General features: G+C 41.7%; 1 protein-coding gene across 1 annotated transcript in view; it reads left to right on the top strand.

Moving 5' to 3' along the window:
- The window catches only part of LOC115132631 (voltage-dependent L-type calcium channel subunit alpha-1D-like), a 45417-nt gene that overhangs the window by 24495 nt on the left and 7419 nt on the right, over positions 1-13503 (top strand). The window contains exons 7-31 of the mRNA XM_065020801.1: positions 127-323; positions 872-975; positions 1085-1227; positions 1339-1404; positions 3460-3526; positions 3615-3641; positions 3793-3953; positions 4163-4388; positions 4851-5058; positions 5176-5296; positions 5474-5546; positions 5688-5748; positions 6177-6234; positions 6334-6430; positions 6547-6676; positions 6950-7009; positions 7408-7514; positions 8542-8629; positions 10317-10424; positions 10520-10572; positions 10711-10857; positions 10950-11151; positions 11304-11462; positions 12739-12849; positions 12984-13067. Of these exons, the coding sequence (XP_064876873.1) occupies positions 127-323; positions 872-975; positions 1085-1227; positions 1339-1404; positions 3460-3526; positions 3615-3641; positions 3793-3953; positions 4163-4388; positions 4851-5058; positions 5176-5296; positions 5474-5546; positions 5688-5748; positions 6177-6234; positions 6334-6430; positions 6547-6676; positions 6950-7009; positions 7408-7514; positions 8542-8629; positions 10317-10424; positions 10520-10572; positions 10711-10857; positions 10950-11151; positions 11304-11462; positions 12739-12849; positions 12984-13067 (2858 nt within the window). The remainder of the gene's footprint in view (positions 1-126; positions 324-871; positions 976-1084; positions 1228-1338; positions 1405-3459; positions 3527-3614; positions 3642-3792; positions 3954-4162; positions 4389-4850; positions 5059-5175; positions 5297-5473; positions 5547-5687; positions 5749-6176; positions 6235-6333; positions 6431-6546; positions 6677-6949; positions 7010-7407; positions 7515-8541; positions 8630-10316; positions 10425-10519; positions 10573-10710; positions 10858-10949; positions 11152-11303; positions 11463-12738; positions 12850-12983; positions 13068-13503) is intronic.

Consider the following 13503-nt stretch of genomic DNA (forward strand, 5'->3'; position numbering starts at 1 on the left):
CAAGTTATTTACATACTGTAGAAGTTTGTTATCAATTAATGCTTTGGAAGCCTGGATTTAGTCTTTTTACGAAGACAAATACATTTGTCATGAAGATTGACCTCCCCATGTTGTCCTCTCTCCCAGAACTGAATGTGGATGATGACCCCACACCGTGTGCATTTGCTGGAAATGGGAGGGAATGTGTGGGCAACGGGACAGAGTGCAGAGGACCGTGGGAGGGGCCTAACGGTGGGATCACCAACTTCGACAACATATTTTTTGCCATGTTGACTGTGTTCCAGTGTATCACCATGGAGGGCTGGACCGATGTGCTCTACTGGGTAACATCAGACTCTTTTTCTAAATGTTCTTGGCTTCATCATAAATGGTACCCTATTCCCTATAGTGCATTACTTTTGACCAGAAAGCTGTAGGCATTGTGGACTCTAGTCCAAATTAGTACACTACATAGGAAAAATAGTGCCATTTCAGATGCACACTAGTCCTTTTTTTCTTCCTTTTAGGATGTTAACTTGTAGTGTATGTGAGGCTTCTGAAGTTTGTAATTTCCACTTTGACATTTCAGTCTTCCCTTACGAAAAATGTATCAATCCCTACAAAACATATTCTAATCCACATAATAATTCACTTTTCCTGTTGCTGCAGGATTATTTTCCCGGTGCAGCAAACTGGCTCAAATTAAGATCCGACATCTGTACTCCTCTGATCAAATTCTCTATCTTCATATGGAACACACCCACATGGCACACTGCTTGAATTGACATCTGTGCCCAGTGGGCAGTGTCTGATTAATCATTCTCTCTCTCTCTCTCTCTCTCTCTCTCTCTCTCTCTCTCTCTCTCTCTCTCTCTCTCATATATTCCTGCAGATGAATGATGCAATTGGCTTTGAGATGCCCTGGGTCTACTTTGTCTCTCTGGTCATCTTTGGCTCGTTTTTCGTACTCAACCTAGTATTGGGAGTGTTGAGCGGGTGAGTGAGTTGAAGTGTGTGTATATGTTTGTCTTGTTTTAGATTTGTGTGTGAAGGCCTTGTCCGAGTGTAGGTTGTATAATGTGTGTGTGCATGTCTGTGTGTGCAGAGAGTTCTCCAAGGAAAGAGAGAAGGCTGTGGCTCGTGGAGAGCTGCAGGACGCCCAGAATAAGAAGCAGATGGAGGAGGATATGTGTGGTTACATGGACTGGCTCATCGAGGCCGAGGATGTGGACGAGGAAGGAAACAAACGTATGGTTAACTGACTGCCTAAGAGAGAGACACACACACATACATATAACTGTACCCACACACAAACATAGCCTCACACCTATATATTCAACCTTTGTGTCTCCTAATAAGGTGCTGCTGTTGCCAAGAAGAAAATGATGAAGAAGTTTGGCTGGTATAAACACAGCGAGGATGGAGGTATGATAACCTGCCACCCTCTTCTCACTGTTACTGTCTGTGTATTTGTACTAATTGACTCTCTGTAATCTTAGATGGAAAGCTAATGAGGATGGTAGCTGACTCTATAGCCACTCCTATCTGTCATATCATTAATCTGTGCCTAGAGGAAAGTGTTTGTCCTCATGCCTGGAGGGAAGCCAATGTCATTCCGCTATCAGCTTGCTGCAAGCTCTTAGCAAACTATTGGACCAAAATTGTGTTTGACCAAATGCAATGCTATTTCTCTGTAAACAAATTAACTACAGACTTCCAGCATGCTTGTAGAGAAGAGCACTCAACATGTACTGCACTGACACAAATTACAGATGATTGGTTGAAAGAAATTGATAATAGGAAGGTTGTGGGAGCTTTACTGTTAAATTTCAGTGTGCTTTGATATTATTGACCATAACCTCATGTTGAAAAAAATGTATGTGTTATGGCTTTTCAACATGCCATATTGTGGATTCAGAGCTATCTATATAAAAGAACACAGAAGGGTTCTTGTAATGGAAGCTTCTCGAATGTTAAACATGTAAAGTGGGGTGTACTACAGGGCAGCTCTCTTGGCCCTCTACTATTTTCTATTTTTACCAATGACCTGCCCCTGGCATTAAATAAAGCCTGTGTGTCAATGCATGCTGATAATTCAACTCTATATGCGTCAGAAACCACTGCTAGTGAATTCACTACAACCATAAACAAAGAGTTGCAGTCAGTTTTATAATGGGTGGCCAGTAATAAACTGGTCCTGAACATCTCTAAAACTAAGAGCTTTGTATTTGGTTCAAATCATTCCCTAAGCTGAATCAGTGGTGATGAATGGTGTGGCTGTTAAGCAAGTTGAGGAGACTAAATTACTTGGTGTTACCTTAGATTGTAAATTGTCATGGTCAAAACATATTGATTCAATGGTGGTAAAGATGGGGAAAGAACTGTCTGTGATAAAGAGATACTCTGCTTTTTGACACCACACTCCACAAAGCAACTCCTGCAGGCTCTAGTTAGATCTTATTTTGATTATTGTCCAGTCATATGGTCAATTGCTGCAAAGAAGGACCCAGTTGAGTTGCAGCTGGCCCTGAACAAAGCTGCACATTTTGCTCTTCATTACAATCAGAGGGCTAATATCAATATTATGCATGCCAGTCCCTCTTGGCAAAGAGTTGAGGAAAGACTGACTGCTTTTTTTAATAACAAACATTAATTCCAAATGGTTTGCATAGTCAACTTACACACATGATTGACACACACACTTACCCTACCAGACATGCCTCCAGTGGTCTTTTCACAGTCCCCAGGTCCAGAACAAATTCAAGGAAATGTACAGTACTATATAGAGCCATGATTGGATGGAACTCCCTTCCATCTCATATAGCGCAAGAGAACCGCACATTTTTTTTTAAAGAATAAAGCATAAAGAATAAATCAACCCCTGAAAGGCACAATGCCTTTCCCTTGTGTGACCTACTTTTTGTGTGTATGTATTGACATGTACAGCGCATTTGGAAAGTATTCAGACCACTTTAGTTTTTTAATTTATAAAAACTGAAATATAACATTTACATGAGTATTCTGTGTCGTTGTATGTGTCAAACTGCTTTGCTTTATCTTGGCCAGGTCGCAATTGTAAATGAGAACTTGTTCTCAACTTGCCTACTTGGTTAAATAAAGGTGAAATAAATCAAATAAATAAATAGTTATTTCTGGGTTTTTTTTTAATTAACTTGCAAAAAAAATCACTTTTCTCTTTCTCATTATAGGGTTTTGTGTGTAGATTGATGAGATTTAAAAGATATAATAATTTTGAGGCTGTAAGGCTGTAAGGTAACAAAATGTGGAAAATGTGAAGGTGTCAAAATACTTTCCCAATGCACTGTATGTTTAACTGATCGATGCATACACACGCACACATGTTCATGTTCAAGTGTTTTGCCTGTTGTTTTTCATTATGTGTCGGACCCCAGTAAGACTAATGAAGGTTCTAATAAAAACAACAACAGAAAATCTCATCTATGGCTCTGTGTTCAACAGAATCGGATTCAGACTCTGAATTTGGAGCATATTTAGATGACGACAATGGCTGCTGTGCATCTCTAATGTAAGGAAATAAACAAATGTACATTTTTTTGTTCATTTGTCATTGTTATCAATGGTGATATTTTAATGGTTTTCCTCCTTTTTTGTAGGGCTAAAATGATGGCCAACAGTTTCTGGTAAGTGGAGCAGGATACCTCTAAGAATATACACAATGTTTTATTTTCAGTTTAAGAAAAAGTGTACACTACACTACAGACGTTTGACAAAGCCTGTTTCTGACCCTTCCGCTCCTCATATAACGTGTCTACTGATTCTCTCTTCACTCAGTGATCAGCTATGCCAACTGAACCATGCCTTTCGGAAAAACTGTCGTGTAGCTGTCAAATCCCAGAACTTCTATTGGCTGGTGCTTCTTCTGGTGTTTCTCAACACAGCAGCCAGCGCCTCTGAACACTACGGCCAGCCCAAGTGGCTCACCGAGATGCAGGGTCAGGATCCACTCTCTTCTCTACATCTGTCTGTTCTACTTTCTGTCTTCACCTACTTGTATCTGTTATTTTCTATTTATTTCTACGTCCTCCCCTCTCTCTTTTTCTCTGGGTCATTTTCTCTAATTCAGCAGGTTGAAATGGTGACATCAGGAACAGTAAATAAATACATGAATAAATAACCTTCATTTTCTCTGTCTTTCCTTCAGAGCGGGCCAATAAGATCCTCTTGATGTTGTTCACGCTGGAGATGCTGTTGAAGATGTACAGTTTCGGTTTCCAGATCCACTTCTTGGCTCTGTTTAACCGCTTCGACTGCTTTGTGGTGTGTGGTGGCATCCTGGAGACGGTCCTGGTTGAGTTGCAGATCATCCCTCCCATCGGCATCTCTGTGCTGCGCTGTGTCCGCCTGCTCAGGGTGTTCAAAGTGACACGGTAGGTAACTGCTGGCCTGGTCCCAGATCTGTTTGTGCTGTCTTGCTAGCTTGATTCCAGATCTGTTTGTGCCATCTTGCTAGTTTGGTCTCATATCTGTTTGTGTCATCTTGCTAACTTGGTCCCAGATCTGTTTGTGTCATCTTGCTAGCTTGGTCCCAGATCTGTGTATGTTGTCTTGCTAGCTTGGTCCCAGATATGTGTGTGTTGTCTTGCTAGCTTGGTCCCAGATATGTGTGTGTTGTCTTGCTAGCTTGGTCCTAGATCTGTTTGTGTTGTCTTGCTAGACTGGTCCCAGATCTTTCCAGAATACGCTGCTATGCAAATCAAATGTACTTCTGAAGGAACTCTCTGAAATGTCACTCTCTGCAATTGATTAAATGCTTTGCATGCATGAATTCCATATGGAAGGGTACTGCATACCTTCATTCTTTACACTGAAACCATCTGTCTCCTGTTTAGGCACTGGGCAGCCCTGTCAAACCTGGTCAATTCACTGCTCAACTCCATGAAGGCTATCTGCTCTCTACTGCTCCTGCTCTTCCTCTTTCTAATCATCTTCTCCCTGCTGGGTATGCAGCTGTTTGGGGGCAAATTCAACTTTGATGAGACTCAGATGAAGAGGAGCACGTTTGACACTTTCCCCCAGGCCCTGCTCACCTGCTTCCAGGTGACTTATACTTCTAATACCCTTCACACTACAATCACATTGCATGTGCTTTTCCTTAGAGACCCCCTCTTTCTGTCTGTCTCTCCCTCTCTCTCTCTCTACCTTTTTCCTCTGTAGATCCTTACAGGAGAGGACTGGAATGCAGTGATGTATGATGGGATCATGGCTTATGGCGGGCCAGTCTTCCCACAGATGATCGTGTGCATCTACTTTGTCTCCCTCTTTGTTGTCGGTAACTGTATCCTTTCTGTTTACCAAGACAGAGTGTTGGTTATTCCATAATCCACATTTGTACAAAGCCATTTAATGTACACAAGCCTCTATTAAGAGGTACTCTAGAAGATACAGACTGTACTGATCTGTATTCACTGATGTTCTCAAGCTCTTGGTCAGTTCCTTAATATCTCTTGATCAGATATCCTGCTCAATGTCTTCTTGGCTATCGCTGTGGACAATTTGGCAGGAGATGGTGGAAAAAAGAAAGTAGAGTAAGTATCACAAAAGGCAGACAAAGAAAGGTATAATTTGATGGTCTGGGCTTAATACTGGACATCTCTAAGTAGCATCAGTAATAAGGATGATATGTAGATGGTGAACAAAGACCAAGTGCTGAATGAATGGCTTTTCAGAGAGAAAAAGGAGGAGGAAGAGGACTGGGACGATGACGAAGACAAAGAGGAAGATGCAGCGGTATGTACCCAGATGTTGTTTCAGGGGACCAATACACAATTATTTTTATTTTATTTTATTATTTACCCCCTTTTTCGTGATTACGATCTTGTCTCATCGCTGCAATTCCCCAACCGGCTCGGGAGAGGTGAATTTAAAGTCATGCGTCCTCCGAAACATGACCCGCCAAGCCACACTTCTTAACACTCGCTCGCTTAAACCGGAAGCCAGCTGCACCAAAAACGCTGTTCAATTAACGACCGAAGTCATCCTGCAGGCGTCGAGTTCCTAGAGCCCTCCTGGCCAAACCCTCCTCTAAACCGGACGCCGCTGGGCCAATTGTGCACGGCCATATGCGACTCCCGGTCACGGCCTGTGATCCTCAGTGTTTTAAAGATAAACAATTATCTCATGTTTGCATTTCTTTTGCTCACTCTTTCCTTGTGCAGAATGAGATGGATGACTGGGAGGAGAATGAGGAGTTGAGAGCCATTGAGGGTCTGGAGGGTAAGTTTTGTTCCATATACCTCAGATGGTTCCTCATCAGACTGTGACACGAATTGTTATCTAAAACTGCTGATCTGATCAACTCCCCTCTCTCTCTAGGAATTATGCCTGTGAAGCCTGAATTTTCCGCTCCAAAAGAGAAGATTGAACCCATTCCAGATGGTAGCTCCTTCTTCATTCTTGGAAAGAGAAACTGGTAAGTCACAGCCATAGAGCCCTATGGGTCCTGGTCAAAAGTAGTACACTATATAGGGAATTGTGTGCCATTTCAGAGCATCCATATAATTAGCATGTTCTCTCCTCTCCCCTCAGCCTCCGAGTGGCCTGTCACAACCTCATCCACCACTCCTACTTCACCAACCTCATCCTTGTCTTCATCATCGCCAGTAGCATTTCTCTGGCTGCTGAGGATCCAATCAGAGCTCACTCCTTTAGGAACAACGTAAGGCAAAGAAACTAAAGAGCCTCTAGATATCTCCTCAGCCAACAGTCAGTCCCGACCTCACAACCAAACACAAACTACTGCCCAATCAGTATATAACTGTCATTGATTCGACTGTTCTCACTCAACTCTGCCACACATTTAACGCCACTAATCAACAGTTTCAACCAAAACTACTGTTCTCATACTCACTCACCTTACACCGGCCACCAGCAAATAGTGTTTCAATATGGCTGTCATAATCCTGACATAGGATATCTTGTCTATCCTCAGATGCTTGGCTATGCTGACTATGCATTCACCTCCATATTCACTGTGGAAATTATATTGAAGGTAAAATAGGACCAAATATGTTTTGTTATATTTACTTCCTTTTGGAATGTTCCTTCATTGTGATTTGACAATGTTCTGCATAGGCTATCTTTCCTGCTGGCAGTGGCTGTATCAGTGGAGGATGGTGGGAGGAGCTATAGCAGAACAGGCTCATTGTAATGGCTGGAATGGAATCAATGGAACGGTATCAAACACTTCAAACATATGGAAACCACATGGTTGACCCCATTTCATTTATTCCATTCCAGCCATTACAATGAGCCCATCCTCCTATCGCTCCTCCCACCAGCCTACACTGAGCTTCATGTCTATCTGTAAACGTATATAGTTGTACACATGGCATTGTAAGTGCCATTTAGAATCCCCCGTAACTCTTGTGATTTAATCTCCCTCTCTAGGTGACAGTTTTCGGTGCGTTCCTTCATCCTGGATCGTTCTGTAGGAATGCCTTTAATCTTCTGGACCTACTGGTTGTCAGTGTGTCGCTCGCGTCCTTCTTCCTCCAGTGAGTATCTGTCAGAATGTTAGCTCAGCAGGCTTGAACCTCCAGCTTTAAAGCTTGTGCCTGAGGTGAAGCAGGGGGTCCATTGACAATATAGTACAATAACTTTCAACCAACCTTTACTTGCCAATACTGCCTTTATTATTTGAAAGGCTCTGGTGTCTTATAAACCTTCTGTTTCCAGTTGCAGGTGGAACTCCAAAAACCAGAGAATATTCAGAAAAATATTAAATCCACTTTTTCTATCGAGCAGGGTTGGGTAGGTTACTTTCTAAATGTAATCTGTTGCAGTTACTAGATACCTGTCTAAAATTGTAATCAGTAATGGAACATTTGGATTAACATTTGGATTACCCAAACTCTAGTATCTGTAATCTGATTACAATATCTTTGCTGGTAATGTAACTGGTTACAGTTTTTGTAATCATATTAAATGTAACTGATTGCATGGACATGTAATCAGTTACTCCTCAACCCTGGTATCGAGTGAGAAATGGCCTTTCACATGTGTGTAAATATTGGTGTGTGTTGTTTGAGTCGCTCTGCGTGATGTGCTGTCATCATCTTCTACATGTGGCTACTGCCACATTGCTTAGAAATGACAAAGATGTTGTAAAATGCCAGATGTCCGGCAACTAAGATGGTGAGGAACCTCCTATCGAGGTGCAAAAAGTGGATTTAATATTTCTCTGAATATTCTCTGTTTTTTGGAATTTCACCTGCAACTGGAAACAGAAGACACTGGTGCCTTCCGAAACAGGAATTATGAAAAGTATCGGCAAGTAAAGGTTGGTCGAAAATACTGGAGCTGTACCATGCTTTTCAATGGACCATTGGATCAAAGGCCATCACAAGGTAGTTAGCTAGCTATGCAGATGGATGTAAGATTTGATCAGCTGTCGGTGTGTGTGTCGGTGTATCGATGTGTTATATTGACATAATACTGTAACAGCACTCTCTGCTGGTCAGACAAGAACAAGTCTTTGTGATTCATTCTCACACTCTTATCTGCCTCCTCTTATATTCTCAGTTCCAGCGCTATTTCTGTGGTCAAGATTTTCAGGGTACTCAAAGTGCTCAGGCCTCTTCGAGCAATCAACAGAGCCAAAGGACTCAAGGTAATCATTTGAACACTTTGACCACCTCTCTCTTGCTCTCTCAAATACAGTTGAAGTCGGAAGTTTACATACACTTAGGTTGGAGTCATTAAAACTAGTTTTTCAACCACTCCACAAATTTCTTGTTAACAAACTATAGTTTTGGCAAGTCGGTTAGGACATCTACTTTGTGCATGACACAAGTAATTGTTCCAACAATTGTTTATAGACAGATTATTTCACTTATAATTCACAGTTTCACAATTCCAGTGGGTCAGAAATGTACATACATTAAGTTGACTGTGCCTTTAAACAGCTTGGAAAATTCCAGAAAATGATGTCATGGCTTTAGAAGCTTCTGATAAGCAAATTGACATAATTTGAGTCAATTGGAGGTGTACCTGTGGATGTATTTCAAGGCCTACCTTCAAACTCAGTGCCTCTTTGCTTGACATCATGGGAAAATCAAAAGAAATCAGCCAAAACCTCAGAAAAAAAATGTAGACCTCCACAAGTATGGTTCATCCTTGGGAGCAATTTCCAAACGCCTGAAGGTACCACTTTCATCTGTACAAACAATAGTACGCAAGTATAAACACCATGGGACCACGCAGCCGTCATACCTCTCAGGAAGGAGAAGTGTTCTGTCTCCTAGAGATGCACGTACTTTGGTGCGAAAAGTGCAAATCAATCCCAGAACAACAGCAAAGGACCATTTGAAGATGCTGGAGGAAACGGGTACAAAAGTATCTATATCCACAGTAAAACAAGTCCAATATCAACATAACACTGCTCCAAAACTGCCATTAAAAAAGCCAGACTACAGTTTGCATCTGCACATGGGGACAAAGATTGTACTTTTTGGAGAAATGTCCTCTGGTCTGATGAAAAAAAATAGAACTGTTTGGCCATAATGACCATCATTATGTTTGGAGGAAAAGGGGGAGGCTTGCAATCCAAAGCATGGGGGTGGCAGCATCATGTTGTGGGGGTTCTTTGCTGCAGGAGGGACTGGTGCATTTCACAAAATAGATGGTATCAGGAGGATGGAAAATGTTGTGGATATATTGAAGCAACATCTCAAGACATCAGTCAGGAAGTTAAAGCTTGGTCGCAAATGGGTCTTCCAAATGGACAATGACACCAAGCATACTTCCAAAGTTGTGGCAAAATGGCTTAAGGACAACAAAGTCAAGGTATAGGGTGGCCATCACAAAGCCCTGACCTCAATCCTATAGAAAATTGTGTGCAGAACTGAAAAAGCGTGTGCGAGCAAGGAGGCCTACAAACCTGACTCAGTTACACCAGCTCTGTCAGGAGGCATGGGCAAAAATGTATTTATTGTGGGAAGCTTGTGGGAGGCTACCCAAAACGTTTGACCCAAGTTAAACAATTTAAAGGCAATGCTACCAAATACTAATTGAGTGTATATAAACTTCTGACCCACTGGGAATGTAATGAAAGAAATAAAAGCTGAAATAAATCATTCTCTCTGCTATTATTCTGACATATTATTCTATTATTCTGACATGACACATTCTTAAAATAAAGTGGTGATCCTAACTGACCTAAGACAGGGAATTCTTACTAGGATTAAATGTCAGGAATTGTGAAAAGCTGAGTTTAAATGTATTTGGCCAAGGTGTATGTAAACTTCCGACTTCAACTGTAACTGCAAATGTGGTCTTGTCTCTGCTTTTGTTGGCAGAATGTAGTGCAGTGCGTGTTTGTGGCAATCAAAACAATCGGAAACATCTTGATCGTCACAACGCTCCTCCAGTTCATGTTTGCCTGTATTGGAGTGCAGCTCTTCAAGGTACTTGGTCATTGCTTTTAGCAGTACTCTGAAAATACTCTGTATGTTGTCTTGTCATTATAAAGCCATGTGTTGTTCTGCTCTGTGTATTACAGGGAAGATTCTACAGTTGCACTGATGAAGCTAAACACACTCCATATGAGTGCATGTAAGACTTCATATTTTGTCATTTATTTGTCTTTTAGCCAATGCATCACTCAAATTCCTGTCATGACATACCACAGTATATGTGATTTACTAATAACCATAGCTTTGTGTGTGTGTGTCCTCGTGTTTTGTGTTTTAGGGGGACGTTTGTGGTGTATAAGGACGGTGATATGAATCACCCTATGGTGAGAGAGAGGAAATGGCAAAACGGTGAATTCAACTTTGACAATGTGCTGCAGGGCATGCTGGCCCTGTTCACTGTGTCTACATTTGAAGGCTGGCCGCAGTGAGTACCAAGACCACACATTAGTACATATGATGACTATCTGTTTATATATTGAAGTTGTTGTTTTCATCTCTCCCATTATAAACTCATAGGCTACTGTACAAGGCCATCGACGCCAATGCAGCGAACCATGGCCCTATTTACAACTACCGTGTGGAAATCTCCATATTCTTCATCATCTACATCATCATCATCGCCTTCTTCATGATGAACATCTTCGTGGGCTTCGTCATCATCACGTTCCGTGAACAGGGAGAATCTGAGTTCAAAAACTGTGAACTGAACAAAAATCAAGTTAGTCCTTTTCTTTGATGAACTTAATTTGACGTTCATCACAATCACAAAGCTACTGTACCTTATCATGTCAAAGGCATTCAGTCTACTGAGAATGCGAGTGATCACTTCACCTCCCACCTTCCCTGTGTCTCCTGTCCTGCCCTCCACAGAGACAGTGTGTGCAGTACGCTCTGAAAGCCAAGCCCATCAAGATCTACATTCCCAGAAACCCATCCCAGCTAAAGTTCTGGAAAATCATCGCCTCCAGCCAGTTTGAATACATCATGTTTGTCTTAATTCTTCTCAACACCCTCACCTTGGCTGTGCAGGTACAATACTGCAGTTTCAACTACACCTAGTCATAATGTATGCATAATGTACATTGAACCAAAATATAAACGCAACATGTAAAGTGTTGGTCCCATGTTTCATGAGCTGAGATAAAATATTTCAGGCATTTTCCATGCGCACAAAAAGCTTATTTCTCTCAAATTTAGTGCACAAATGTATTTACATCCCTGTTAGTAAGCATTTCTCCTTTGCCAAGATAAACCATCTACCTGATAGGTGTGGCATATCACAAAGCTGATTAAACATCATTAAACAGGTGCACATTGTCCCAGGGACAATAAAAGGCCACTCTAAAATGTGCAGTTTTGTCACACAACACAATGCCACAGTTTTGAGGGAGCATGCAATTTGTATGCTGACTCCAGAAACGTCCACCAGAGCTGTTACCAGAGAATTGAATGTTAATTTTTCTACCATAAGCCGCCTCCAACATCGTTTTAGAGAATTTGGCAGTAGGTCCAACTGACCTCACAACCGCAGACCACGTGTATCGCATTGTGTGGGCAAGCGCTTTGCTGATGTCAACGTCGTGAACAAAGTGGCCCATGGTGGCGGTGGGGTTACGATATGGGCAAGCACAAACTACGGACAACTAACACAATTGCATTTTATCAATGACAATATGAATGCACAGAGATAATGTGACGAGATCCTGAGGCCCATTGTCGTGCCATTCATCTGACGCCATCCCCTCTTGTTTCAGCATGACAATGCATGGCCCCATGCTGCAAGGATCTGTACACAATTCCTGGAAGCTGAAAATGTCCCAGTTATTCCAATGCCTGCATAAACACCAGACATGTCACCCATTGAGCATGTTTGGGATGCTCTGGATCGACTTGTACGAAAGCATGCTGCAGTTCCCGCCAATATCCAGCAACTTCGCACAGCCATTGAAGAGTAGTGGGACAACATTCCAGAGGGCACAATCAACAGCCTGTCTAATTCTATGTGAAGGAGATGTCGCACTGCATGAGGGAAATGGTGGTCACACCAGATACTGACTGGTTTTCTGATCAACGCCCCTACCTTTTTTTAAAGGTATCTGTGACCAACAGATGCTTATCTGTATTCCCAGTCATGTGAAATCCATAGATTAGGGCCTAATGAATTTATTTCAATTGACTGATTTCCTTATATGAACCGTAATTCAGTAAAATCTTTGAAATTGTTGCATGTTGCGTTTACATTTTTGTTCAGTATATATTACAACAGGAATAAGATTGTTAACTGTTTACATGTATTGCCCTGCAGCATTATGAGCAGTCTAAAACATTCAACTCTGTGATGGACATCCTCAACTTGATCTTCACAGCCCTATTTACCATAGAGATGGTCATCAAGCTACTGGCTCTCAGAACACATGTGAGTTCAACAGGCTTTCACTGGACACATGTTGATATCAATACAGTGTTCTAATGTTCCATGTTCTAATGTTCCGATACCATGTTCTAATGTTCCATGCTGTTGACTGTGTTTGTGTGTGTCTGTATATCCAGCAATATTTCATTGATGCTTGGAACACCTTTGATGCTCTGATAGTTGTGGGCAGTGTGCTAGACATCATGGTCTCAGAGCTTAGTGTGAGTACTATCTCTGTATCTCCTTTAGCTACTTCATGTTACATCATCTCTTGCATCTTCAGCCATTTCATTACGTTAGGGAAACATGTGATGCTTAGAAAACGCTTGGAAGATAGACCTGCAACACTATTTGTGTACAGTTATTCATTGTAACTTCTCAAGGTCAGTTTAACAAACACATTGCTTTATAATACTCTTGTGTAGGGTTTGCTACAGTCAGAATAACTGTTGGATGTTCATATATGTCAGGGCTCTCCCGCCCTGTTCCTGGAAAGCCACCCTCCTGTAGGTTTTCACTTCAACCTTCGTTATAACTAACCATCATATCAACCAGCTAATTATTAGAATCAGCTGCGCTAGATTAGAGTTGTAATGTAAACCTACAGAATGGGAGCTCTGCAGGAACAGGGATGGAGAGCTCTGATATATGATATAT

This window comes from Oncorhynchus nerka, linkage group LG7 (assembly GCF_034236695.1).
Source record: "Oncorhynchus nerka isolate Pitt River linkage group LG7, Oner_Uvic_2.0, whole genome shotgun sequence".
Taxonomy (NCBI): Eukaryota; Metazoa; Chordata; class Actinopteri; order Salmoniformes; family Salmonidae; genus Oncorhynchus; species Oncorhynchus nerka.